The sequence below is a fragment of the Haemaphysalis longicornis genome, unplaced genomic scaffold (genome assembly GCF_048455015.1).
Source record: "Haemaphysalis longicornis isolate Haplotype H1 unplaced genomic scaffold, Haemaphysalis longicornis Haplotype H1 scaffold_7, whole genome shotgun sequence".
Lineage (NCBI taxonomy): Eukaryota > Metazoa > Arthropoda > Arachnida > Ixodida > Ixodidae > Haemaphysalis > Haemaphysalis longicornis.
In genome coordinates this window covers 87,176,331-87,203,516 of record NW_027526422.1, presented here as the reverse complement: position 1 = coordinate 87,203,516, position 27,186 = coordinate 87,176,331, and the positions used below count along the sequence as shown (strand labels likewise).

Sequence of the window (27,186 nt, the reverse complement as noted above, 5' to 3'; positions counted from 1 at the left end):
CGGGTTATACGTGCGAAAGTACGGTACATATAAAAAGCTGGCTTTCCTCGCGCGGGAATTTACTTTGACAAACGAATGTCATAAAATTTGCGACCTTGGCAAGGTCTTGCCAAAAGTGTAATTGAGTTGAGCACCAAGTTTTTTCTCCACCGCTAGTGTGGTTCTCTTGGTGGCTGTGGTGTGCATTTGTGGGGTATCAGCCATTGCATCGCTGACAACAAATTTACACTTGGGTGGTGTGCCACAAATTTGTTTTAGACCACCTGTGGCACTGTAACAATCTTGGGCACACTTATGGCACAGCGGGCGGCACTGCCAGATGATAGCACCAGCAAGTGGCCACACTGGGGGCACAGAAAGACCAAAAGAAAGCCGAGTTCACAAGTGCAAAGTAGCCAAAAAGGACGGAAACATTTTTTGTGTATGGATCTTGCAAGTTCAGACCTCACAACACTCTCTCTTTTTAGCTTTCATGACATAGCATGTGCACCTTGCCATTGAACATTGACATCAATATTGAAGGCCTTTCAATAGTCCAAGTCCAATATTTGAAAGGATTCGTTTTCTTGGCTGATTGGACCTCTTCTTGGCATGCCTTGAAATGCAGCAACGGATGGCAAAACACACTTCTGATGGTGGCTACCTAAAAGGAACAGTTTCCCGGCACAATGCTAGTTAGAGAGGAGGTGGATAGAGAAGGACAGTGCAGTAAACTACAGCCATCAACTTTTACAGGACATATTTCTATGCCTAAATGTTCGCAACAGCACTGCGTACCACACAGTTCATTGATATGTGGATAAGGGATAATGGCAACAGTGCGTGGTATTAATGGGCTCGCTTCTGGTGCCGCAAGAGTGGGGCTCACAAAGCTCCGCTTCGTGCTGCGCGCTTCTTGTTGATGGCGTGTTGTTTCACTCTGCTCATGTTAAGAAAGACTTCTTTGACTGGGTAGTACTTTTAGTGATATTCTGAATGTGATTCATGCCAATTTTAGATCCACTTCTGTGCAAGACATTTTGACAGCTCTGCTGGCATAGTAAAGAGAGGAGCTTTTTGGCTGATATTTGTGACCTACTGCGGGTGTAACACTAGTTTGACAACATTGGCTGGCAGGAGCAAGTTGAGGAGCGTTTGCCTATGACATGATGTTTGGTTGTTGGATGGCGATGGCGGCGGTCATCAGGCTTTGCTTGCCCTGCCTGCATTTCTCCATTTTGGTGAACATAGTTTCCCGCTTTTCAAAGTTCTCAAGACCCGATTTTGTCAATGTCTTTTACTACCATTGGGTTGTTGCTTGACTTCAGTGGGCTCTGTTTTGGATAAGGGTTTTGCTTGGTGTGCGTTGCAAGTCGGCCACGAGCACTGCTTCGGTCTCAGTTAGTGAAGGTGCTTGAACCCATCTGGCTGGATCGTAGCCAGGATGACGCAGCCTGCACTGCCTGTGATGATATACGGCAGCTTCACCAGTACCTCTAGGCCTACTCTGCACGTGGTGGTCAACCGCTGGATGAATGAACAGCAATGCACTGAAGACAAATCCAGTGCCTTGAAAGAAATTTTGGTCATTTCTCGAGAAATTTAAAGCCACCACTTACTTGTTTTGATGAACATGCATTCATAGAATCTAAAAATTATTTTCGGAGCACTAGCGGAGATTGTGACCAACTCCAAGGGTAGGGGGGGGAATGGCTAGGGGTGGAGAAGCGGGAATGGGCAGTTGAAAAGACGTGCAGGCCAAAGAAGGTGGATAGAGGGGATCGAGAGCGAAACGGATTGGGAAATGCTCAAGAAGGAAGTGTGGATGCGGGAGAGAGGTGAGGAAAGGGGAGAAGGGGAGTTACGTGCGGCAGAGGGAGCGGAAACACTATCATTTTTGTACGTCACTTGCAGCGAAGCAAACAGACAAGAGGCCAATTTATTTCTTTCTCTCCTTCTTGTCACCCCGGCAAGCGACTTCCAAGACGGCTAGTTTTTGTTGGACATGTCTGGCGTTTCGCACCAGTCCTCTTTTGCCAGCAGAAAGATTTTTTTCAGAACTTTTTTTATTTATTTATTTATTTAAGCTGTGAACCCGCATTGTTGGTACATTGTCATTGTTAGGTGGCGTTTTCCATCAGTCAGGAACCAGTAACGACTCGGGTCCAAGGGCTGTCCTGGGGACCAGCTGGTCTCACTAAGGGTGCAACGTCATCCTGTTTCATTACCTTGAGCACGTTCTCCGGCTTGTTTGTGATCATCCCATCCAGTCCGAGTCTGCCAAAGAAAGGAAAACTTTTCAAACAAGAAACTGTAAACTCTCGTCATTGCCAGACAATCTGGACGGGCGCTCCCCTCATTACTGGAATGAGCCGGCGCATTGGACTATGCAGCCTTCCGTTGTTTTTGTCGTCTTTGCTTCGGTGCTTTTAATTTTTAAGTGGTGTTGTGAGTGGATATGTGCGGTGAAACGTAAACTCGTCAGACGTTTCTTAGGTTGGGTATGTGCCTCATTGATATAGGCACTTTTTGCATCGCTGTACGCCTGGCTCCACCCAATTTAAGTCGGAATAGAATTATTAGTATTCATTTCTACCAGTTTAACTTATTTGCACTGGTTTTAATAACCACGGTTTCCACATCAGCCTTACCTTGATGTGTGTGCTTTGAAGAGAAAGGCGCTTATGTGCGAGTTCTATTACCGTGTGGCCATGGGAATGGCACAGCAGTTTACAATTTCTTTCTGTAACATGGAGCTTTGTGCCTACTGTTCCCATGAGTGACAGCATGGGAGCCTGGGAGCTGAAGAGAAACTCCAGCGTTTGTAGTTTTGGTGAATTTTATTGGTCATTTTATCGAGAGCCAAAGTAACTCACCACCTAACAGCCCAAGCTAAACCGTCCCCCCCCCCCCCCCCCTCCTCATTTTACCATCTGTGTGGAATAAAGGCTGGCACCGGTAAACGGCCAATGCGTTAAAAAATGTAGATGAGTGTTAACGTCACCCTGTGCATTTTAATGCGTAAGCATTCTTTGCCGAGTACCTCAAGGCAAACCGTGTAACCGTTTATTTCCAAGGGTGCAGTCAGTCTGGAACTCACCACGGTCCCTCCCAGGCGTAATCTCGCATTCGTTTTTCACATATACGTCTATATCTCACGGATGCAGCAGTCCTCGCACAACCAGCCCACGTACTACCTGCGAGTGAGGCCGAGAATGATCCGTTCTTCCCGCGCCTGCCCCAAAAATCGGTGGTTCTGTACCTTATTTTCCAATTCACTGAAGAATACAGAAACGTACCACAAACGTCAACACGACAATGCGGCACATACAACGTGCCACAACGTCGGGGCGCCGATAAAGCGAACGTACCCAAGTGCGCACGCGAGCGAAACCAAACGCAAGTTTTTCGCACCGGCTCTCAGCTGATAGGACCCTCGTTACACCGTTATGATGTAAAAGAAAAGTGGCGCGGTAACTCCCAGCAGAATGCAACGTTTAATCGCCACAGCAAACCGGCAAACACCACGCAGTCGTAGGCCACTCCGGGCTTGTGAATGTTTACGGACGCGCGTTCGAGCGATAAAACGTCAGAAGTCCAATTCAGCTTGCAGCTCGTGAGGGTGCTTCGGAGCATGCGATATTCGTCTCGCCAAAGTGTACTAGAAAAGTTCTAGTACACTTTAATCTCGCCTCGCTCTGAACAGCCACAGCGGCAGTACTTCCACGATAAGAGGCTGGGAGCTCGACACTCGGAGACTGGCGGGACCATGGAGGGGCGGGACCCACATTCTCGTACGGCGCCTTCGGCGACGCCGCTCGGCCCCTGGTCGCAGCTGCTCGCGGGACCCGCATTTCTTCATGTGAGGCATAAAATTTTAGTCTCTTCTTCCGGTCTAGATTCGCTTACAATCCGGAAGTCACGTGATGCAAGTGACGTTTATATTTTTGAGTAAAACAATATTAAATATCAAGAAAAGTTGTGCAATAGCAAAGTTAGAAAAAATTACATTTAAACTGCGAGACTATAAAACACTCAACTCAAGCTCTTTTCGCGAACAAGCAAGATATCACGTGACTGTGGTGATAAGCGTGATGTCGTCTGCTCAACTCAGCTACCACAAGGACCTTGCTCGAGAACAACGCTAATCAGTGCGCGTCATTTGCGACACCCATGGACGTTCTCACATATATTTCCACGCGGTAAGTACGTACCGGCACCTTGCCCTTTTCGCTCGTCTACTCCGCCTAAACGGTAAAAAAAAAAAAAAAAAAATCATTGCGTAAGCATTCTTTTGGGGTACCCCGTCGAATGGCGCGTGATGCGAGAAACGTACCGCCTCGTGTCCGCACAAAAATGTGTATTTGAGTCTGTAAGCGCCTACATTTATTATGCCGCAGGGCAAACTTCCGAATAAAAAAAAAAAGTCTTTTTCTTAAGGCCCGTTCACACTTGTGACGAAAGCGAGTGAAAGCGACGGGATTTCTGTCGCTAGTCTCCCGGCTATCGTCTCTGTCGTTTGGTTTCGACCAATTTTTGTCGCCGCGGCAGAAATCACGTCGCTTCGATTCGTCGCAAGTGTGAACGGGTCTTTAGCTTTCGCTTCTTCGTTTTATGGCGCGATTTACTTCGACTCGCTTATCTGCTGCATCGTGTTTTGTGTCTCTTTGTTCGGGTTTGTTTTTTCCTCTAACGGTGCGAATTACGTATTTGCGAATCTAATTTTGCGTTTCCAGTTCATAGTTGCGTGAATTTTGTGAAGCGGACGCATCAACCTCCTCGAGGCCCCGATTCCTGGCCAGGGATACACCAACCTAAAACACTCGAACAACATCCCCCCCCCCCCCCCCCTACCCCGCGAAGAAATTCGACGCCTCCCCAAAAAAGATTCCACAACCACAAGTACCAGGCACAGGGATCTTTCACCCCCCTCAGCAGTCCCCCGGCCAACACCCCCACAGGAGGATTTCGACCTCACCCCCCGCCCCCCAAATCGAAATTCTGGATAAACCACTGCTCGCCAGCGTTGCTTTATGCCTGTAATAAGACTTGGTTACTGAATGTTTTTTTTTTATTCAAAAAACGTCGGCCCGGTCAAGAGGCATGCTGGACTAAGGACGCTTCACCACCGCCATTTTCCCTTTCCCTTTTGCCCCAATAAACGTTCACTACTACTACTACTACTTCCTGAGTGGCTGAAGGACGACAGACAGAAGGGTGCCAAAAATCAGGCCTCGTTTTCACTAATTGCTGTGGTCACGGCCACCACAAGCTGCACCTACGCTTGAATAAACAGAAACTGCGTCGCTTTCGCTGCACCGAAACCGCTGTCACAAGTTGTATACTAACAAACAAAACCTACGGCATAAAAATGTTTGCAGAAATTTTGAGAATTGTCTGTTAATGCATAAAATTTCTTACGCGGTTTCTCTGGCTCACCAAACGCGCGTTTTCTCGGAGGCATTAAATATGTCTAAATCCAGGCAGCTAATCACGTGAGAGCACGGATCGGAATACACGTTGATTTCATCAGTTCGTTCTGTGGTGGTGGCAAAACGTCTAATGAGCCAAAGGGAAGGGGTAGAAGGGCGTGGTTAGCCTCATAAGTCCAGGAGGCCTCTTGTCCGGGCTGCCTCCAGTGCGCGCCGCACCAGGGCGACCTGGCGTTCCGGTGCGGAGCTGGTCAGCTCGGACTCCCACTGCTCAGGGGAAGGGGAGGGGTGGGGATGTGAGTGTTGGGGGCAGGAGAAGACGAGGTGGTAGGTGTTGAGAGGGATGTGACACAAACCGCTCGAGAAACGACGGCCGAGACTCTCTCGCCGCGAGATCTGTCTAGTTGCCCCGTACGGCGCTGTACCCTAAACCTCCGACGCGATCTTAACCTCTAACCTAGGGGGTTCACAAATCCCAAACTAGCTTTAACGGTCGAGACTCATTGTCCCGCCGGGAACTGCCCAGCTCGGCGCTCAGACAAGAACGATTTCCAACGGCCAAGTTCGGCCTTATAACACCTCGAGATCACACTCTCTCGGGAACGCCCCTGTAGCGTCGTACACGCGTAAGGGAGTGCCCGAATTCGCGTAGACAGCTGTCACTCAGCGCGCTACAGAATATTCAATGAGTCGCCGCCATCTTTGGGTCAACGGACCGCTCGCGGGCCAGCAGGCGCGTACGACCCCGAGGGGTGAGGACGAAAAGCGCGACTGTGCGTCGTGCTGACCGGGACGCGTTAACAATGGAGGCTCGCGCGGCGCTCGTCCCGACGTCGGTAATCACACCTTCCCGGCGCTTCTCGGAATCCGGCGGCGCCGTCTGCGTTTTCAATGGGGGATTATCCCCGTGGTATTCGGTCGGCCAGACAATCCGTCTCCCGTGCGCGCCGTGACGAATTGGTGACGGCTGCAGCGTAGAGTCCACCGTGCTGAGCCCCCAGACAGAGTGGCGGGTTCTCACGCGCAGCCCGGGCGCCTAGCCGCTGATCTCATAAGTGGACCTTACAGCTTTGTTAAGAAAATAAAAAATAAAAATAACTTGCGAGAACTTTGAGGCGCGAGAAAATGCCAAGCGCTCGTGAGCGCGTGCCTTGCGGCGACCGCTGAGTGTCCATGCCTCACGCAGTGGCTTTAAGAAAAAAAAAAATATCGCGAAAACCCCGAGGAGCGCCTTGCGTTGCCTAGCAACCAACAACTCCACAGCTGGCGCAACATCTGCTCCACGCGTAACCTCGATGCGACTCCAGGAGCGACGCGCATGCGTCGTGTACGTACGCGCCACCGCTGCGACCTAGCTGTTGTCAAGTGCTAACGCGCATGTCATGCTTGGCATGAGGAACATGGCAGTATCGATGCATATGACGATGAGTACTACTACTAGCACAGCGCAAAGCGTCGACGGAACATGTAAATAAACAATTTCGAACATGTACTGATGCGTGCCCGGGGATGTGTCCTTCAGTGCTCAGGTACAAAGAAATCTTGCAGCTTCGCTATGGTGCAAGCCTTGCGGGACTTAGTGCAAGATTCAGCAGTTTTTATTTTTATTTTCGTGCGTTTCCTATCCAAATGTGGGTGACTTTTGTTCTGTTTTGTTGTTTTTTTTAATTTAAAATATTTACAGTTACTAGCTCGTATAACCCTAAATGTATTTAATAGGACCTGAGCGGCAAAGTTGAAAAAATAAAATGATCATGTCCAAGAAAGTGCGGTGTGTTTTGGAAATAAAATAAAATACAAGGCGCGGAATCATTATATACTTTTGCACGGCGGTGTGAACTTAGACGCATCCAAAATCTCAATAAATGAAAATGTTTTCTCTGTCTCTGTCGTGCAGGGGTTTATCCAGAATTTCGATTTTGGGGGTGTGTTGAAGTCCTCCTAAGGGAGTGTTGGGGGAAGGAAGGAAGGAAGGAAGGAAGGAAGGAAGGAAGGAAGGAAGGAAGGGTGTAGAAGGAAGGCAGGAAAGTTAGCCTGGTTAGAGCCTAGTTTGCTATCCTTCACGCGGGAAAGGGAAAATAGGGAAAAAAGAGAAAAGAATGAAGAGAAGTTGGAGTAGACACGTATGCCCAGCGCTGAAGCACTGACACTGATAGACAGTGGAGGCGTTCAGTCTATAGTCTGGTGTTTAAGTTCGTCGCCCGAAGAAAGCGTAAAAGTTCCTTAGTCGCCTTCTGCGCGGATGACAGAGAGGGCCAGCAGCGCAGAATCTTCTTCTCCGAAAATGGCCGCCGAGAGTCCAGGTTCCTCAGTGCTGACGACAGCTTCTTTCTTTCAGGCGAGTAGCGTGGGCACTCGCATAAGACGTGCCGTATCGTCTCCGGCGTGCCACACGTTTCGCACTCCTCACATGCTGCCATTCCTATTGTGTATGAATAAGCATTTGTGAAAGCCACCCCCAGCCAGAGACGGCAAAGGAGAGTTGCTGGGATGCGTAATGATCTCGAGTGCTTTCAAGGACCGCCCCGTGCGATGACAGCGCCGAAATTGCGTCGTGGTGAGAGCGAACCTCCGGGCAGCAGAAGGACCACATCGTACCATGGTAAAGACTAAATTCGTTTCCAGTGATCCCTATGTTGTTGAAGTGACAACATGAGCACCTTAATGCAGCACTCGTGCATTGCTGCAGACTGCCTTTATGAGCGGTTTTGGTAGTCCACTAGCATGACAAAAGCATGCTAGGACGCTTCGTTGCGAGCATATCAATTTAGGACTTCGTGGGACAACAAACTGCATAAAAGAATGGGCGGAAAAGAGAAAGCAGGAGGTGCGCCTGATTGATTGAATGAACGAATCTCGATCTTTAAAGACCAGAGTCCTTCCGTGCACCCTGCTATTAGGGAAGTCCAGCGAAGCTGGCGCTCTGGTGGGATATATGTTGGGATTTAGATTTTCTATGTTGAGTCATAAGGACAGTGGCACTATCTACTCGCCACAGACTAAGAACACACTATTGGAGAGTAGGGACAATGATGTTTTATTCTAGGGCGGCTACACGGCTACACCGATCATGACGCCGGTTGTAGAACGCCGCACAGGTGGCCGCCGAAGAGTGCACGGCATATCGGATTCTGATTGTAGGGTTTAACGCGCCGACGCAACGCAGGCGATGAGGCGCGCCGTAGCAGAGGGCTTGGGATTAATTTTGACCACCTGGGGATTTTAACGTGCGCCGAAATCTCGTACACACGGGTGTTTTTGCTTTCCGCCTCCATCGAAAAGCGGCCGCCGCGGCCGGGAATCGAACGTTCCGCGTCCTCGTGCTCAGCAGCACAACGCCTTAGCCACTAAGAGTGCACGGCATATCGCGCAACGTCAAGGTTATAGAGGCGTCGCGCGTGGCGAGGTGTACACACGACTCGGGAAGGAGAAGAGCTTTAAGTGGAGTTGTAACCATACTCCATCCTTGGATGGCCATGCTTCACTATGCAACGCACAGTGCGGGAAAGCCAGCCTGCAAAGACCAAGCTATAGCTGACATCGACCCCCTTCAAGTCGGTTTCATGTCTAAACCAAAATGCTTGGCCGGAAATATATTTTTCTAGGCGCAATAAAAGCCGGAGCCCCTAGGACCTTCTTCTTTAATTTTTTTTTGAACAAATTTTTCGTACGCTGAAAATTTTGGTCTGCGCTCGGTTAGGACATGTATTCGGACTAGTTAGTGCATACTGAGTTCATCATCATCATAATCATTGCCACCTCCATCATCATCATAACCATCATCGTCATAATCCTGTCTACGCCCACTGCAGGTCAGAGCCCTCTCCCATAGATATACAGTTATCCCTGCCTTGTGCTATCTGCGGCCAATTTATCCTCGCAAACTTCTTGATCTCATCTGCCCATCTAACTTTCTGGCGCTCCCTGCCACGCTTGCCTTCTCCAGGGATCCACCCTCTTGCCCTTAACGACTAACGGTTATCTTTCCTTCGCATTACATGTCCTTAACACGCGTCCTTATATATGCGTGTTAATATGTCCGCGTGTTAATATGTGTTAAAGGAGCACTGACACCAATTTTCGGTGTTAATATTATTGCACAGTTCGCTTCATTCACTCAACAGAATACCCTGGCTGAAATATGAGCGGCCTGCGACGCGAAGAACTTAGTTCAATTGGATCTCGTTCATCGCGCCGACGGAGCAGCGCGCGGAGCGGCACTCAGCAAATGGACATCAGCGTGACATCACCCCGTGAAGTTAAAAGAAGTGACGCGGCAGCGCTCGTCAAAACTCGTGACGTCACTTCACGCGCGCGGCCCCACGAGCGGCGAGCGGGCGCAACACCATCTCAAGCGGGCGCCGATGACGCCCGCACAAAGCGGTGAGGTCAGGCAGGGATTCTGTCATATGCGCCGTTCGGAATGAAAGCGCGGGAATTTGAAAGAAACGATTTTCAGGCCGTTCAATGTAAATTAACTATCGCGCGCTGGAGTATTTGAAGTGCTGTTTCAGGTTCGCCAGATCATTAAGCACCGACAAAAGCAATAAAAGTGTAACATAAAATTTCCGTGTCAGTGCTCCTTTAATATGTCCTTAACACGCGTTTGTTCCCTAACCCACTCCGCTCTCTTCTTGTCCCTTAACGTCACACCTATAATCTTCTTTTCCATTGCTCGCTGAGTCGTCCTCAATTTAAGTTGAACGTTTTCAGTGAGCCTCCAAGTTTCTGTCCCGTAGGTGAGCACCGGTAAGATGCAGTCATACACTTCCTTCTTCAGGGACAATGGTATACGCTGCCATCAATTATCTGAGAATGCCGGCCGAATGCACTCCATCCCACTCTTATCCTTATAATTATCTCTGCCTCATAATTGGTATCCGGGGTCACTACTTGGCCTAAGTAGACATACTGAGTTCAAAACAGCTTTAATAGACGGGACGAGGTACGGCAACACACGGCGCTGTCTAGCAACTGGTGCTTTTATTCCGCGACCTGCGAACTATACCCCCTTCCTTCTTCTCCTTCGGTATATTTGGCAGGTCCACAATAAAACCACCAGTTGCTAGACAGCGGTGTGTGTTGTCGTTCCTCGTTCCATCTATTATCGCTGTCTTGAACCCAGATACTACGCTTGGTCTGTAACCGGAGGCGATCTGCTGGATCCTAGTCGGAGGCAGCTTCCCTGTAATAATCGAGCATCAGGTGCTGGTTTTAGGGCACCCTCCCACGGACGGCGTCCATAGTCCAGAATGCCCCGGCCGCAACTATGGGCCCTATTCACCAGATCTTACTGGGCTTCAAGACCGAGGCTGGCCAGGAATGCTATCGTATGCTCTAAGAAAAAGGTTATCTTGATTGGGAGGGAGGTCGGGTGTTTGTTGACACTCCCGTACTTGATGATACGGGTGCCGAGTTTAGGGCAGAAATTATAGGCGGAGTGGTATGCGGTGGTGTAAATGATGTAGAGTGGGGTGCTATGGGTACACGTATTAGTCTGTAATCTCCGAAAAAAAAGAAGCTTCTTCCGTTTCTTCCCTTGACGATTTCTTGTGCTATGCCGGGTAATTCTTTCCTGACGTTAATATTGGTTAATATTGGGAGCAGCATGCAGGCGAGGCTTGCCCCTTTTGGGTGAGAGTGTATGCTCTCGGGCAGCGGCATAGGCCGTTCGATTAACCTAGAGAGACTATCTGTATCTGCGTGCGTTGTTATTTTTTGTTTTTTCGGTCTGCATGAAAGCTTCTGTTTCACTTTCATTGTATGAGAGTGAGCTCTTTGCCTACGAGCCCGGCAAACCCGTCAAAGAAGGTGTGTTCGCATGCAGTGATCGCGTATGAAAGGACAAACGCAGTGCAAATGCCTGTTTTTAGTATAGGATGTATATGATCCAATAGTAACCAAGGGAATGCACTGTTAAGCCGCACAATCGCGATTCTGTTCCAGGGCAAAAGCAGCACTAGCCAACCTTCGCCGATTTCGCGCGAACTCGTTCACTCAACGGAGCTTCATTCGTATAGCCTCAGTTGTGAAGTCTCCGTATAGCTCCCTTGCGCAAGGCCTGATGTACAGCAGACAGAAGGGGCGAGGCCGGTATGCGACGGCCCGGAGTTAGGCCTATGCTTTGACGTCTAACGCCACCAACCTGCTCCCTCACCTTGGCATGCCATGATTATTACGTTGCTGGGCACATCGTAAAGGTCGATTGGAAGGTAACCTTTCACTGAAACATAGAAAGTTAGGCCTAACGCACATATTGAAACATTCTGAAGTCATCAACTGGCAGCGATTGGAAGAAGCACTCATTATACGTCAAGCCGGGGTTACTGGTTGGCGTTCCCTCAACCCCGCTTACTCAATGGCATGCTTTCCATCAGCGCGAGAAGAGCTGCCCATTATGTGAACAGCAAGGTACTTTTCGGAAGGAGATTGCGATTTCAGCCAAGAAAATCAACGTGCACCTATCCCAATTTTCTGTCCTAATAATCGCTGTTTTTCCCTTAGCGAGCGATGGGAGCTGTTGCTGTCCGGCCCTGCCTTGGGCGATCAGCTACGGCTGGTTATCAGGAGCCAGGTGGCAAAGGCAGCATATGAACCCCTATCACCCTATGAAGTGTTCGGAGCCGCTCTCAACCAACGTGTTTCGCGCTGACATGCTGTAGTATAAAAGTGTTTTTCTCCTCCCCTTCTTAAGGCTTAAAAGTGAAACGGGAGGCCTAGCTGTCGTATATAACCGGCAGTTTTTATTGACCGAGTAACACAGTGTCTAGAGTACCGTCGAACGACATTCGAATTTTTAAGACAGGGCTGAGGCAGGCCAGAGCGTCTGCCGTAACGTAGAGGTTCCTTCTTACCATCCTGCAACTGAGGCCGGTGGTTCGAGAGCGGCTCCTGCCATCTTAATTTTTTTACGTCTGAAGTTTTAATTATAATTTTTATGGCTTAGGTTATTTTTGGGTGCTTTAAATAATTTGCTTTCAGTTCCTTAGGTTATGTTGTAATATATAGGTTAGTTTACGTTAGCGTTTACGTTACGCTCGGAAGGGTGAGGTGTAGTGACCACCGCTTGGTAAGATCTCGAATATGGCTAGATTTGAGGAGGAACCATAACAAGCTAGTACGAAAGAAGCGGATAGATGAGCTAACAGTAAGACGGAAAGTTGAAGAATTCAGGAACGCGCTGTAGAATCGATATTCAGCTCTAATTGAGGAAGCAGAATTAACGACAGAGGAAGCCAGCGACAATCTTACACGCATTATCACGGAGTGTAGTTGAAGTCGGAGGTACGATCGCTAGACAGGATACTGGTAAACTTTCCCAGGAGACGAAAGATTTAATAGGAAACGGCAAAGCATAACAATCTCCACCACAACTGACAGAATAGAACTAGCGGAGCTTTCGTAGTTAATCAGTAAGCGTAAGACAGCTGACATACAGAATTATAATATGGAGAGGATCGAGCATGCTGTAAAGAACAGAGGCTGCCTGAAAGCAGTGAAGAGGTGTCTAGGCATGGGAAAAAAATCAGATGTATGCACTTAAAGACAAGCAAGATAATGTCATCACAAATAGGGATAAAATAGTTATAGTAGCCGAGGAGTTCTATAGAGATCTATACAGTATCCGCGACATCCAGGATAATACCGAACGAGGAAGTAGTTCAGAGGAGATAGACATCCAACCAGTAACGACAGAAGAAGCAAAGAAGGCTTTGAAAGAAATGCAAGGGGGCAAAGCACCTGGTGAAGATAAGATAACAGCAGACCTCTTGAAGGATGGCGGGCAAATTGTACTTGAAAAACTGGAAAGCCTGTATAATGAACGAATGACCGCAAGTGTACCGGAATCTTGGAAGAACGCGAACATCATCCTAATCCGTAAGAAAGGTGACGAAAAACTTGAAAAATTACAGGCCGATCAGATTACTGTCAGTCGTCTACAAGGTACTTACCAAGGTAATCGCTAACAGAATTTGTAACCTTAGATTTCAGTCAACCTAATAAACAAGCAGGGTTTCGTAAATGGTATTCAACAATGGACCATGTTCACGATCAGTCAGGTAATAGCGAGGTGCGCGGAGTATACGCAACCCCTATACATAGCCTTCATAGATTATGAGAAAGCATTTGACTCGATCGAAACCTCAGCAGTCATTCAGGCATTGCGGAATCAGGGTGTAGACGAACATTACGTAAGAATACTAGATGATTTCTACAATGGGCCCACAGCTACCATCGTCCTCCATAACGCGAGCAATAACATACCTATAAGGAAGGGCGTCAGACAAGGAGACACAATTTCTTCAATGTTATTCACAGCAGGTTTACAAGAGGTGTTTAGAACGTTAGATTGGGACAAGGTGGGAGCAAGGGTTAAGGAGAATACCTGAGTAACCTCAGATTTGCTGATGATGTTGCCTTGCTAAGTAACTCGGGGGGACGAATTGCAAAGCATGCTGTCCGCACTGGACAAACAGAGTAGAACCGTGGGCCTGAAAATTAATATGCAGAAAACCAAAGCAATGATCAATAACCTCGGGACAGCACAGCGGTTTGAGATAGGTGGCGAGGCAGTGGAAGTGGTAAGCGAATATATCTACTTAGGCCAAGTTGTGACCCCGGATCCCAACCATGAGGCAGAGATAATTCGAAGGATAAGAATGGGGTGGAGTGCATTCGGCAGGCATTCTCAGATAATGAATGGCAGCCTACCATTGTCCCTGAAGAAGAAAGTGTATGACAGCTGCATCTTGCGGTACTCACCTACAGGGCAGGAACGTGGGGGCTCACTAAGAGGGTTCAACTTAAATTAAGAACGACTCAGGGGGCAAGGGGAGAGCGGAGTGGGTCAGGGAACAAACGCGTGTTAAGGACATATTAGTAGAAATTAAGAAGAAGTGGGTGTGGGCGGGGCATATAATGTGAAGGCAAGATAAGAGTTGATCATTGGGTAACAGTGGATCCCTAGAGAAGGCAAGCGTGGCAGGGGGCGGAAGAAGGTTAGATGGGCAGATGAGATCAAGAAGTTTGCGGGGATAAATTGGTCGCAGTTGGCACATGACCGGGATAATTGGAGATTAACGGGAGAGGCATTTGACCTGCAGTGGGTGTAGATAGGATGATGATGATGATGATGTTGATGAAGTTACATTACAGTAATTGAGGGGAAGTAGTGCCACACGCGGCATTTTTTCATCGAAACGCCGATGGACGTCGCTTTAGTGGAACGGTTATAGTACCGTCGTTCGGCGCTCTAGACTCAGACATCGAGTAAATTGATGCATACCCGCATACACACACACACATCCGCAGTGGCGTATTGGAACGCGTGCGCTGTATAAGAAGGAATGTATGCAGTTGCAGCGCGTTGTTACAGACGCGGCCGCCCGTGGTGCATGCTGAGGCACGCACCAAGCAATCAAATGAGCGCAAGTGCTAGGAGGGTTGACAACAAGCAATCTGTCTCCCTAACTCTGAATCCTACGTGCTTATAGGCTGTCCTTTAAAAGATCGGCGGAGTTGGGGTAGTAAACGAACAAGAAGCTGTGGAAATGGGAGGCCGAGGGGACGACGAGCCATAGTCATCAAATATACGGGATTTTTCAATACAATAACCGATGATCCGCAAGACCTTCGGGCGGCCCACCCGTGCTATGCATGACACAACGGTAAAAATGCACCAGTCATGACGGCTGCGGGACGGTTGAAAACGGGTCAATGTTCGTCACAGTCGGCTCACTTGATCATTGTTTCAATGGTGTGGGGTGTGTCGACCGTCCAGGCGTACGCCTTGTCAACGTAGTCGCAATCGGTGCTCTGGCCATCCCGGCAGGCGATGATCTCCGGCAGCTTAAAATCTCCCAAAAAATCGACGAGGCAGTTTGTGACTCCGTCTCCTTGCCACCGGTGTCCATCGATGCCGAGCTCAGCGAAAGCTTCTTCGTTTTCTGAGGGTGACTTAAAGTCACCAAACTCAAATCCTGCGAGATAGCATGTCTACTTTCAGACAACTACAAAAAGATGCTCTTCCGACCAGCGTTTGCACGTGTAATTTGGAAAGTAGAAAAACAAAGCATGCAGGAATCGGGGTTTTGCCTACAAGGTCGTTGGGATGACATTTTGTAAATGTAGAACCAAGGTATTTGTCCTATCTGCCCTGACGCCGTCAGTTACATAACTAAAAACGGTATTCTAACGTCGTATACGTCACTGCAGGCTAACAGAGGCTCCAACAAAGAGAGCACTGTGATTGGCTGAACGAAAAACAGTGACGCTGCCAGACCGCAAAAGAGCAAGCAAAAGAGCACTTGGCCAAACAGCGGAAACATAGCTACCTACCTCAGGAGGCTGAAGCACCCAAGCAATCCGAACAACGCACCGGCACGCGTACAGAACTACTCGGAAAGCGGACAGAAAGGGCCACAGGCTTGAAATGCTATACAGAGCCATTTCCGGGGAGGTATGGACTATTTCGCAGACGTCTGCTGCTGCATAAAGTTTGTTCAACTCGAGCCCAGTCACTCGACAGTGACTGGCTGCATTGCTTCAGTACCATATGCACCATTATCTTGCGTGTAAAGTAGGCACCAAAATCGTCAAAAATACTATGTATTATTTTGGAGGAAGAGAGCACTGCGTATTATCAAAGTTGACAGGCTCACCGACACGTTCCATCCAAGATTCCGCTTCAGGCAAGGCAGCGATGGTGTCTAGGGCTCCCGCGAAAATATCCCGTTTCTCCACGCTGCCCACGTATAACAGCACATTTAACGCTTCGGTTGGGGTGACTACCAGATAATAAGAAAGAAAGAAAGAGGGAAAGAAAGGAAAGAAGAAGGTAAAAATATGTAAGCTGGCGATGTTGTTACACTGCACGGATACTTTACGTTTGTAAAATGAGTAAATCGCTTAAAGCTGAGGCGTTCTCGGCAGCCTATTCGAAAAAAAAGTAACAGATTTAATTTGTGGGAGGAGTCTGTGCTAATACTGGGTGAAGCTGTGAAAAAAAAAAACAACAAAAAGAACTGGACGTTGCCTGCGCAATTAGGTACCTGAGGCTTTGTTTGAATCTTGAAATTCCCCACCTGTTTTGAAGATAAAGTTGCTGGCAACATACCCGTTGAATAGGTCCAACTTCTGTTGCAGCAAAAAATCTATTACCGTTAGGTTTCTTAATTACTCGGTAAGATAGCTGTAATCATGCGGGAAAGAACGTCTGCGTACTTTTCGAAAATTTTCGATCGCGCTAGAGGAAAGCGCTTGGCTCACCATTTCTCCAAAGATGCTCCGTTAGCTTGGTGGAGAGGTCTACGCCGGCCTGGTATTTGTAGGCTTCGTCTATGTCCGACGTTTTCAAGTCCAGGAACAGAAATGATAACTTGCCCTTGAATTTCGCTTCATCTGCCAAAAGTTAAAATTTTAGAAATTGACACATGAATGTGTATATTCACAATAAACAAATTCAGGGAAGCTGGCACTCGCGTACAAGACTTGAATGGCGAAGCTGTTGTAGGTGAGCATTGCCGGAAACATAGTTAAGTTTTAGTATCATTGTTTGCAAAGTGAAGGTGCTTGTAATCGTCGTCATGTGCATCGAAGAGGTCCTCGTCTTCTTTATCTGACTAGATTTGCAGACGCCTGCCCATTGCGCCATCAAGAAACACACACTCTGTACCACACCACATGGGAATGCCTAAGCACAACGGCTGTCAACAAAATCAGAAACTCTAATCCGGAGCAATGGGAGGCACTGCTGGCCAGCGCCTGCTGTAAAGACCTTATCGGTCTGATTCTGCGGGCACAAAAAGCAGCAGAGACCGTTGGAGCCCTGGACCAAGGGTACCACCCCTGCTGAAACCGTCGGGAACTGTCGCACGTGACACGAGCCCTCAGTGGAGTGCCACTCAACCATTAAAAAATATAAACGTTTTCCCCTCCTTCCCGCCCTCGCGGCGAATGGTGGTTGCAAAGTCATCCTCAGCATTGTAGACTTCCACGAAAAAGCGTTCCGAGCCCTGCTGGACTTTTTAAAAGACACGGGACTCTCGGACCGGCTATGATGCCGTCAGTACTGTCCATGCTGCGCGGCTTGTGAACCGTTGTCTTATTCTCCTTTTCTACCTTTTTCTGTCCACCCTCTTTCCTTTCTATCCCCCTCCTAGACTCAGTCTTGATTGAGGTGCCCTCAACCCGAGAGGCAGTTATCGGCTGAGTCGACTTTCGTTTCTCTTCTAATAAAGCAACTCTCTCTCTCTCTCTCTCTCTCTCTCTCTCTCTCTCTCTCTCTCTCTCCACCGGCTCAACTGAAAAGCTTGCAATAAGTCGCGCAAGGCTTCAACCATTCCGAAGCTGCAGGATTTCTTTATTCGTGGGCACTGAAGGACACATCACAACACATTTGTAAAAATTGGAAATTGTTTATTTACATGTTCCGTCGTTGCTTTGCACTGTGCTAGTAGTTTATATAGCCATCGTTACATTCATCGATATCGTCGTGTTCCTCATGGCAAGCATTTCATGCTTGGTAGAGCTTGATGGCAACGCCGGAGTTTTCTTCTCTTTTTACTAAAGCCACTGCGCGTACCGGGAACGCTCGGCGGTCGCCGCAAGGCACGCGCTCGCGAGCGCTCGGCATTTTGTTGTACCTTTTCCTGCAACGGCGACCCTGCGGCTTGTACAACAGCTCCGCTGTTAAAACGCTTTTCGACAGAGGTCTCATTGGTCGCCCTTTCCACTATCGAAGGCTGCCCTGTACACGCGCCCTCTCCACTCTATTTCCATTGAGTGCTCTTCTGTCGCCCGCTCTCTTGGCAAAGCGAAGCGAAAATTTTGCCCAAATGCCCCATCTTTTGCTCACGAAATAATAACCGCATGCAAATACAACGACAACAACAGCACGTACACGCACGCAGAGAAACATAGAGAGAATGCATGGTTATTGATGTACACACACACACATATATATATATATATATATATATATACAAGAGAAGAAAAACTTCGAACAAGGTAAAAGCACGATTGTGGCCTACGTTTGTGGCCTACGTGGCCCACAATCGTGCTTTTACCTTGTTCGAAGTTTTTCTTCTCTTGTGTTCTCTACCATCTTCAAAGTTCTACTACTCCATATATATATATATATATATATATATATATATATATATATATATATATATATATATGTATATATATATTAATAGACAGAGAGAGGAAGAGGGAGATTAACGTTGCTGGAATGCTGGAATGATGAGGAAGACAGATCCTGCACTTTTCTCGATGTTTTCTCCTTTTACTCAACAAAAAACTAATTGCCCAAAGAATCGACCTGTGTGGCAGAAATTTTATTTCACCCAGCATTTTCCGTGAGAGTATTGAAGCTTTTCCGGAGTAAATGTAAACGCACACTTAGATGTGGTAACTATAATGGGATATTTTAAAATTGCAGAATGACAATACAATAAAATTGGGGGAAGTGGGTAATTATATGATCGCATGTTCTAGGTAAAAAAACGCCCAAAGCACTCGCTACATGCACAGAAACGCATAAAAACGTGCATGCATAAATATTTAAGCAAGTAAGAAAGTAATGGAACAGAGAGATGGCGTGTCGATTTCCTATGCTTCATTTTTTACATTTATTAAACGCGAGCGAACTACTCCTTTAAAGCGGAATTCACACGACGGAGAAACCCTCTCTTTTTGGCCCGCGGGACCCGCTCACGTGACGGGTTTTAGGCTCCGCCCCTCGGTGGGGATAGCCCGCGGTGGCTCCGCGAAAGAAAATGCCTCCGCATGTTTTCGCTCGACGGCGGTGGCCCTCGGCGGGGAATGGAACCTGTTCCTGGGCGCTGTCGTCTGCTAGTCAATCGGCGTAGCTCCGCACGTGGGGATGCGCCACCAGGCCGGATAATCCGGTCACGTGCTGTTGACGTCACATATCCGTCCGCCTCCGTGAGAGGGTTTCTCCGTCGTGTGAATCCCGCTTAAGCGACGAAGCACAGAAAGTGCAGGGGATAATTCCAACATTAAAATCCTTTTAACCAAAGCGGCACGAACGAGTTCGTTTCGTGAGTAACTTCAATGCGCAACATAAATAGTTGCGCATTGACCAAAAAAAGCAGTTATATAGTTCGGAAGAGTTTTCCCTTGTGCCATCAACACTATCAAGTGGCAAAGAACTGTTTATCCGTCTGCGAAACACAGGGTACAATGCAAATAAAATTAGCGTTTTCCATGGTATACTCTTAGCAAATAATGGTAGCAAACAATTTATTATAATTTATTATTTACAAGTGTACTTCAAGTGTACTTCAAAACTCATAGTTGTGCCGGCTGTATACTTACAGGGCCGTGAGGTGCGCAGCGGTGGCTCAGAACCTTCTTGAACATACGGTAATCTTGCGGTATTTAAGATTAGACTAGTTCTAGTAAAGTTAGTTAAAAAATTCTCACAAATAATTTGTATACTACAATTTGCACTTATTTACAGCATGGCTAATATTTTTCAATTTAAATTATTTTATTTCACGCATTTGTACAGAAAAAGACACTGGTACGTCAAAAACATCTGGGCCCTTAGCAAAGCTATTGGACGCTTGCAATTTCTGAGTAGAGCAACACCACCTAAGGTTAAAGGGAAAAACTAAATGTGCATGATTCACTAAATACTATATATGGGTATGTTCCACAAAAGGTAGAAACTAGTTTGGTTACCACAAAATATACGTTATTTATGCAATTAAGGCATCAGGCCTGGAATATTTACAGGGAATGATTCTACAAAAGGTAAAAATTCATTTTATCCATTATGTTTTTTAACGCAGAACATAAATTAGGGCTCTGCGTTACAATGATGAAAACACTATTCCATATTTTCGTGCCAATGTAGTTTATTGTGCGCTTACCATGAAAATTTTTGTCAGGTGGAATGTGTAAGTTTATGTTGGCTTGGTGTCTGGTTTCCTTTAGTGGGGCCGTGAATGATTAATTTGGGAGAGGGTTGTTATTTTTCAGTTTTCCGTAGATAATCAGGCCATTTTGTAGTCTTTGTGGACTATGAACGGCATAATGCCTAGCTTTATAAAGACTGAAGCAGAATTCTCCGTACAATACGAAAAAGTGATAATTCAGACAGCTTTTTTTTTGTAATGGCATGACGGTGTTTAGATACGATGGATAAGTACGACTCTATGCCGTAAGTTACATGACAGAGAATTATACTGAAATACAATTAACGTTCTTAATGTTCGTATGGCGAAATGCTATCGCTCTACGCAGCTTAGAGCAGATGTTATTTATATGCGCTAAATAATGTATTACTTTTTACAAAGTTACATCAATGTAGTAGGAAGATTCAACTGCTGACACTCTACAGGATAATCTTAGATTTATTTTTGTAGTGTGTTTGTTTGGAGATAAAAATATAATATAGTTAGCTTTGGATACGTTTAATGCTAGTCTATTGTCCCAGAACCATTCTGCTTCGTTGCTCAGTGTCTTACTTGCAGATGATTCTATTTGCTTAATTTCCTTCTCTGAAACTAGTAACACTGTGTCCTTAGTGTATATTGTTGTTTGCGTGCTGCAAATACAAAGTGGAATATTATTTATGTACAGTGAAAATAAAATAGGGTCCAGTATGGAGCCCCGTGGGACGCCATGCGTTATGGAAAGAAAGTCGGACCACTCTGCGTCTGCCTGTACGCACTGTTGACGGGATTCTAGGAAACCCCGGAAAAAGTTTAGTGTATTGTTACGGAAACAGTAGCGTTCGAATTTGTTTGTCAGTATTTCATGATCTACACAATAAAAAGCTTCTTTACGTCGAAGAAAACACCGATAACAATTTTATGTTCATTCAAGCTATTGTTAATATTTGCAACGCAAGTCACCGTTATGCTAGTCGATTTGTTCGGGCAAAATTCGTGTTGTGTTTATGTTAAAAGATCCCATTTTTAAACACTCAATAATTCGCTTTGCTAATAGTTTTTCGGAACAAAAGTTAATTGCATATAAAAAGCAATGAGATTGATCGATAATTGCTTAACGGGTTCCGGTCGCCACGTTTGTAAACGGGTGTAATTTCGGCTTTCTTTAGCAAATCTGTGTATTTACTGGAGTGGTAAGCAGTATTGAATACTTTAGTTTAAAAAGAACAGATCATGTCGAGATTAGGTTTCAGTAGATTTAGTGATATCCTGTCGCAAGCTTCCGCCGTATCAGTTGGTAGTGTTAGCATTACATTGCTTACTTCCTTAGGAGTAACGCAAAAAAATGCAAAAAGAGTACTTGATATAGCGGAAGTCTTCCATTACAGCAGGAGGGTAGCTCAAGCGCCAAATTTCTAGCAATGTTGGTAAACGCTCATTAAACTTGTTCGGCAGACTTGAATTTCAGCCTCCGTATACGGAAATATCTGGAAACTTTGGGAGCTTAGTTTTATCTTTATTAACTGAATAAATTCTTTTTCACAGTTTCTTCGAACTCAGATTACTAGCTGCTATGATAAAACTGTAATACTCCTTTTTTGATCAACGTATCAACGCCAAAGATTTATTTCCATAATCCACGTGCTGATTCTTACAGAAGGCATTGAACATGTTTTGTTTATTCTTATGATACCTGTATTCTTTTGTGCGGAAAAGCTTTGGGGTGCTACGATCCATCCAATTAAGGATGCGCTGGTGATTTGTAGCTTCTACAGCTATACACTGGACAATACGTCATGAAATTGCCCATACATTTCGTTAGTGTCATCGCAAGGCATCATAGCATCTCTTATTGCTAAGAAAGCCGGTTTAAAAGACAAGTAATTTTAAAAAACTTAGAAAAGTTTTGAAAAGCTCTGAAGTTTCAAAAAGCTTTTTGAAAAAGTTTCGAGAAGTTTTGAGAAGTTTTGAAACACTCCTATTTTTAAAAGCAAACTATTCGAAATAGGGACATACTGCGGAAGTGCTAAATGCCGAAAAACAGGTATGTATGGCTTCCACACGTGAAGACGCCGCCGCCCTTTCTGACCCAGATTTCTGCTCAGTTCTGCTCAAGATAGGAGCGAAAGATAATCCCGCAGCCTTCAGCCGTGCACACAGTGCACCAACATGGCAGCTATACGCCTCGAGCGCGGCCTGTAGGGGCGCCACTGAAATCCTCCTAGCGGCCCGTTTCGAAAGCAGGCGCGGGAGTCTCCGTCCCGCTCCCCACTGTCGCCGCTGCTTTTGCGGCATGTTCACGACTGAGATTTATTGTTTGCGGGCGTTGGAAATCCATGTTTTTTGTGGAGCAGTCACTCTGTTCGCAAATTGGGTGTGTTCACGAGAGTGTAAATGTTTCTGACGCGATCTTAGTGTGGTATATTCGGTCTGTATAAGCGCCAGGTGTGGGTCACAGGCCAGCGCCGCGGAACCGGCGTCTGCATGGACCTGATTGTAGTTACACTACCCTGAATTTACTAGCAGCGTCTCCGTAACTACCGGTTCCTCAGATGTTCATGCTACGGGTATACACTACGATGTAAATCAATTTTGTGCGCTTACATATTCAGCGGAACACTGATACCTGACGCCACGCCAGTTACGTTTGCCCATATCATAACTCATATATTGGTGCCCACCATTTAGAATCCAGTGTTTGTTAATTGCGGGAATATTGAACTCAAGTACGACGGATAATGCAGAATTATACTCGGGGATCAGCACACGACAAAGAGTCGTCTTGTCGTGAGGTGAGGGCCCGCAAACATCCATGTGCTACGTATACCCTCTGCGAGCAGCGCGCAGACGGGCTTAGAATATAATCGGCGTACGCGACTAAACGCTTCTTCGAAATATCGTCACATGGCACAGGGAGTCTTCAGAATAAAGGAGAAACTGAAATCAGAGGGCCTTATCACATACCGCACTCTTCCAACGACACCTTTCATCGCTTGTGAACTGCCTTCCGGCCCTGTATACTTCCAAAAATGCGTCCGCCGAACGATCATCTGTTCGTTGAAGTCGAAAAACAAAACGACAGTGAACACGAGATTTGTGTGTGTGATTACTAAAACGTTCATTGCTTGATTCCGCTCTGCATTTGTACACAGCGTCCCCCTCCCCTACCCCCCCCCCCATGTCTTGCGAAATAGCAGTGTATTTCGCGTATAGTTGGTCTGGTGAGCCCTACCTGGCTTTAGTTTCGACGGACGTCTTTAGCATATCAGAAGCTGCAGTATGTTTTTTTCCCTTTCCGTTAGAGCTATTATGTTTCTTCCGCACTTGCACAGCATGTATTTCTCCGTGGTTTCATATTAGAGTGCCTTGGTTCTTGCTATGTGTGTGGACATATTTAATGACGTACAGGCTTGAAATATACCTAACATTTTCGCATGGTTTATATTCTTATAAAAGGCATAAGTTATTGTCCGTGATTGGTTAATAACGTCCCCGAAACATATTTTTCTGCGACGTATATATTCGAAACGAAGCCGCATTCGTTGTCCACGCTGAAAAATGAAGCCAACCTCTCCCTGTGCCAGTATCAGGTCTAAACGAGGCGACAGTACAATTCATTTGTGCCTGATGTATTTGGAGGGGACAGGGGTCATATGCTGTCTCCGACTCCCGGAATAGCGGCGACGATGCGCGCAGAACTCCGCCTCCGCGGGTGGCTCTTGCAGGCGATCGCGTGCTCTACGAAGACGCAGCTGCTTTTTAAGTGACCTAAACGTACTCTTTGATTATAGACGTCATCATAACAAGGTTTTTTAGGGCGCGGAAAGGCAAAAAGAAGCGAAACAGAACCAAAAAACTGCACGAGCCCCTATCAGCCACGCAGCGCACATCCCGTCAACGCCGCAGAGAAGCGGCGGCAGGCGGCGCAGCGATCGCGAAGCTCGAGGCGTATAGTGATGTCAGCGGAATCCGTGTATAGTTTCAGTGATGAACTTCTGTTTACAGTTGATGGCCTCTATACATGTCTCAATTACTTTGAAAAAGCCTAAATGCCTTGGTAAAAAGCGTTCCCAGTTTTTTCCACAAGTAATTCATATCTGAACTGCCAGCGCTTTATAGTATTGCACAAACAGGATCGTCGTGGATGAAGTTTAAAAAAGGCCGCCCAAAGTTTTGCGTCGCATGCTGGAAACTAGCTCAACACCGTCCATTACTAGGCAGTTTTCATGAGTCATAACGCTAATGTGTGTCGCTGGTTTGCCTTTACGCGTGTTTATTCAAAATGCGAATGATACGCACCTGCTTAGAGCGAAGTGTAACGAAAGAAGGTTTTTGCTTGTTAGCAGTCGCGGATGCCGCTTCTATATCACAGCAAATATATCAAACACCAATATACGGCCCCCATGGAAGTTCCACCAATTAACGGATACACGACCTGTTGCCCGTATTCATCCCCGGACAGTTGGTGCTCCGATTCCGCCTTCTATGGAGATTGGTAGCCCTTCGTCTACGCTGATGTTTGTCGACGCCAGTGCTTCCGATACCTTACTTCATACGGCTCTACTCTGCCCGACTGTGGCTCCCGATCCAGTGACCTGCACTTACATAACAACGGAGAAGTGGCCATCAACGCAGGCAGAACTCCTTGCAGTGCGGGATGCCCTGCTACACACATCGTTGCTAATCAACCACGCTTCACCACAGTGTACAATTTACACTGATTTGTCGGCAGCTGTTCGAGAGCTTCGTAAAACTTTCACGTCCAACGAACTTCTGCTAGAAATCCAGGACATAATGGACACTTATCCATGTCGTGTGCGCGTGTCATGGCGCCAACGGAATAGCCACCCCGCAATGCAGGCTGCAGATGCCGGCACACACCCCGTGCGTGTGCAATATCCAGCTCCTCTTGCACCTTCGCCAAACGGTGTTCGCCTTGCCAGTGCAAAAGAACGTCTACGGCGCACCGCGCGCGCTCTCTTACCCCCGCGCGGTACAAATCTCCCTGGCGGGTTGTCTCGCCAAGATGAGGTCCTGCTCAGACGTCTTCGCCTGGGAGTCGCCCTCATGCCAGCTGTGACAAGGTCCTGGCCTCCTCAATACCATGCTCCGTTCAACTCCACCTGTCCCTTTTGCCCCGCTCCAGTTGACCAGGCTACAGCAGAGCACCTGGTGTGGAGTTGCCCTGCTCTGCGAAGCCTACGCGATGTGCACATCGCCACCTGCGGCCCGCGCCCCGGACGTCCTCCAGACTTCATGGCGTGGATACAAGGACCACATCATGTCCCCCTGCTCCGATTCCTTCGGGAATCCGGGGTGTATCTATACATTTAATTTCCCCTTATGCTGAATAGCAAACTTCCGCAATAACAAAAAATATTTTGACATGTTTATTTAACGCAAACTTTTCTGAATGCTCCAACAGAGTACAAGCCACGTTTCTTTATCGCTGTCAAAGGGCCACCGTCACTTGGAGAGAGGTTACCGTCATTATCGAGAGCACGCACAGTTTGAGGTTAACGAGCTCCAATTTGTCCATCGCGTCCTCTTCGTCAGCGAACATACTTCGTCCGCTTTCCGTTGTTTTTGCAACGCATGCCAGGTGTTTTCGGTGAGGCAACGAGCGTATGCTGAGTAACCTACGGCTGCCAGCTGGTGTCCCGAGTATGCACGCTAAATTTGAGAGGACATAGCTTTGGTTATTGTGGTTTTCGGGAATGCCAGAGGAAGGAGGGGGAGGGCTGGTTCTAAGGATGGAGTCTTTTGCGCTGGAGGTCACGCGGCATCACCACAGGACACCTTACGCCCTTCATCTCTTGTTCCCTTCATCTCCTCTTCCCCCCGGGCCTTCAGAGAATCTCGTTTAACCCCTCCCTCCCCTCCTTCGGCTGTCACTTCACAGGAAGTATACCCCCTTTCTCGCTTGCTAATGCACTTCTTTCGAAGCGATCGTTACAGTCAAACCCATTTATAGCGAATTGCAATATGCACCGCGATTAGTTCGATATATCCAATAACCGTTCGATATAGCCGAACTCACCTATAACGAACTTATCGTTACAAGTTCGCCATCCGCGGGAGCCCCCCTCCCCCTCCTCAACTCCACCATCCCCGCATGCAAAAACGAACACAGTAAACTAGCCGTTACCATACCCAAAATAATCATTTTATTGCAAGTATTAAAGCTACTTTCCGCCTGAACTGCCAACTTTGCAAAGAAAAAAGCGGTGATTTTTGTTTTCACTTTCGTTTTGGCGGCTTAAACTAGCATAGCATTCTGCACACGAAACATTAGTGGCACCAGTTCGAGTCCGCGTCCTTCAAAATCTAAGAAGCATTGGCGGAGCACATTGACTGCCGAAAGCGCTTCATTATAAGCGTAGGACGGCTTTCACTCGCGAGATCATCGGGAGTGTAGGGGAGCTCTTCCTACAGTACACCGATGCTGCTGTCTTGGTCCGAACTCGCTGACTGCGCGGGTTCCGTCGTGAATCCCGCGCATCGGAAACAGTTACGGAAAGTGTCGGGCGCCATGTCGCTCCGTGCGAGGCGCAATGTCTAAGTCGCAACTCTTGCTCCGTGGTCGCGCCCATCCACATCCCAATCGCCGCTCCGAGACCATGCATTTCGGCGGCCATTCTAGGCACGCAGAGTTCGATATATCGGATGTGAACTTCGTTATAAGGAATATGTTTCCCATGTATTTCCGTAACTGAATTATTTTTGTTCGATATATAGCACAATTCGCTCTATCCGGGTTCGTTATAGCCAGGTTTGACTGTATCTGACACTCTGCTTCCCCATCGTCAACCCCTTCTCTCTCCAACTCATTTCATACTTTATACAGT

The 27,186-nt window shown here is 47.2% G+C and overlaps 1 protein-coding gene across 2 annotated transcripts in view; it reads right to left on the bottom strand.

The window, feature by feature from the left end:
- Positions 1-2,027: 2,027 nt before the first annotated feature.
- LOC144146043 (dermonecrotic toxin SPH-like) overlaps positions 2,028-27,186 on the bottom strand; it is a 42,416-nt gene continuing 17,257 nt past the window's right edge. For both annotated transcript variants that reach the window (XM_077677966.1, XM_077677965.1), the window contains exons 3-6: positions 16,680-16,811; positions 16,073-16,198; positions 15,151-15,391; positions 2,028-2,256 (exon numbers count right to left, since the gene is read on the bottom strand). In XM_077677966.1, coding sequence (XP_077534092.1) covers positions 2,121-2,256; positions 15,151-15,391; positions 16,073-16,198; positions 16,680-16,811 — 635 coding nt within the window. In that variant the 3' untranslated portion in view covers positions 2,028-2,120. The remainder of the gene's footprint in view (positions 2,257-15,150; positions 15,392-16,072; positions 16,199-16,679; positions 16,812-27,186) is intronic.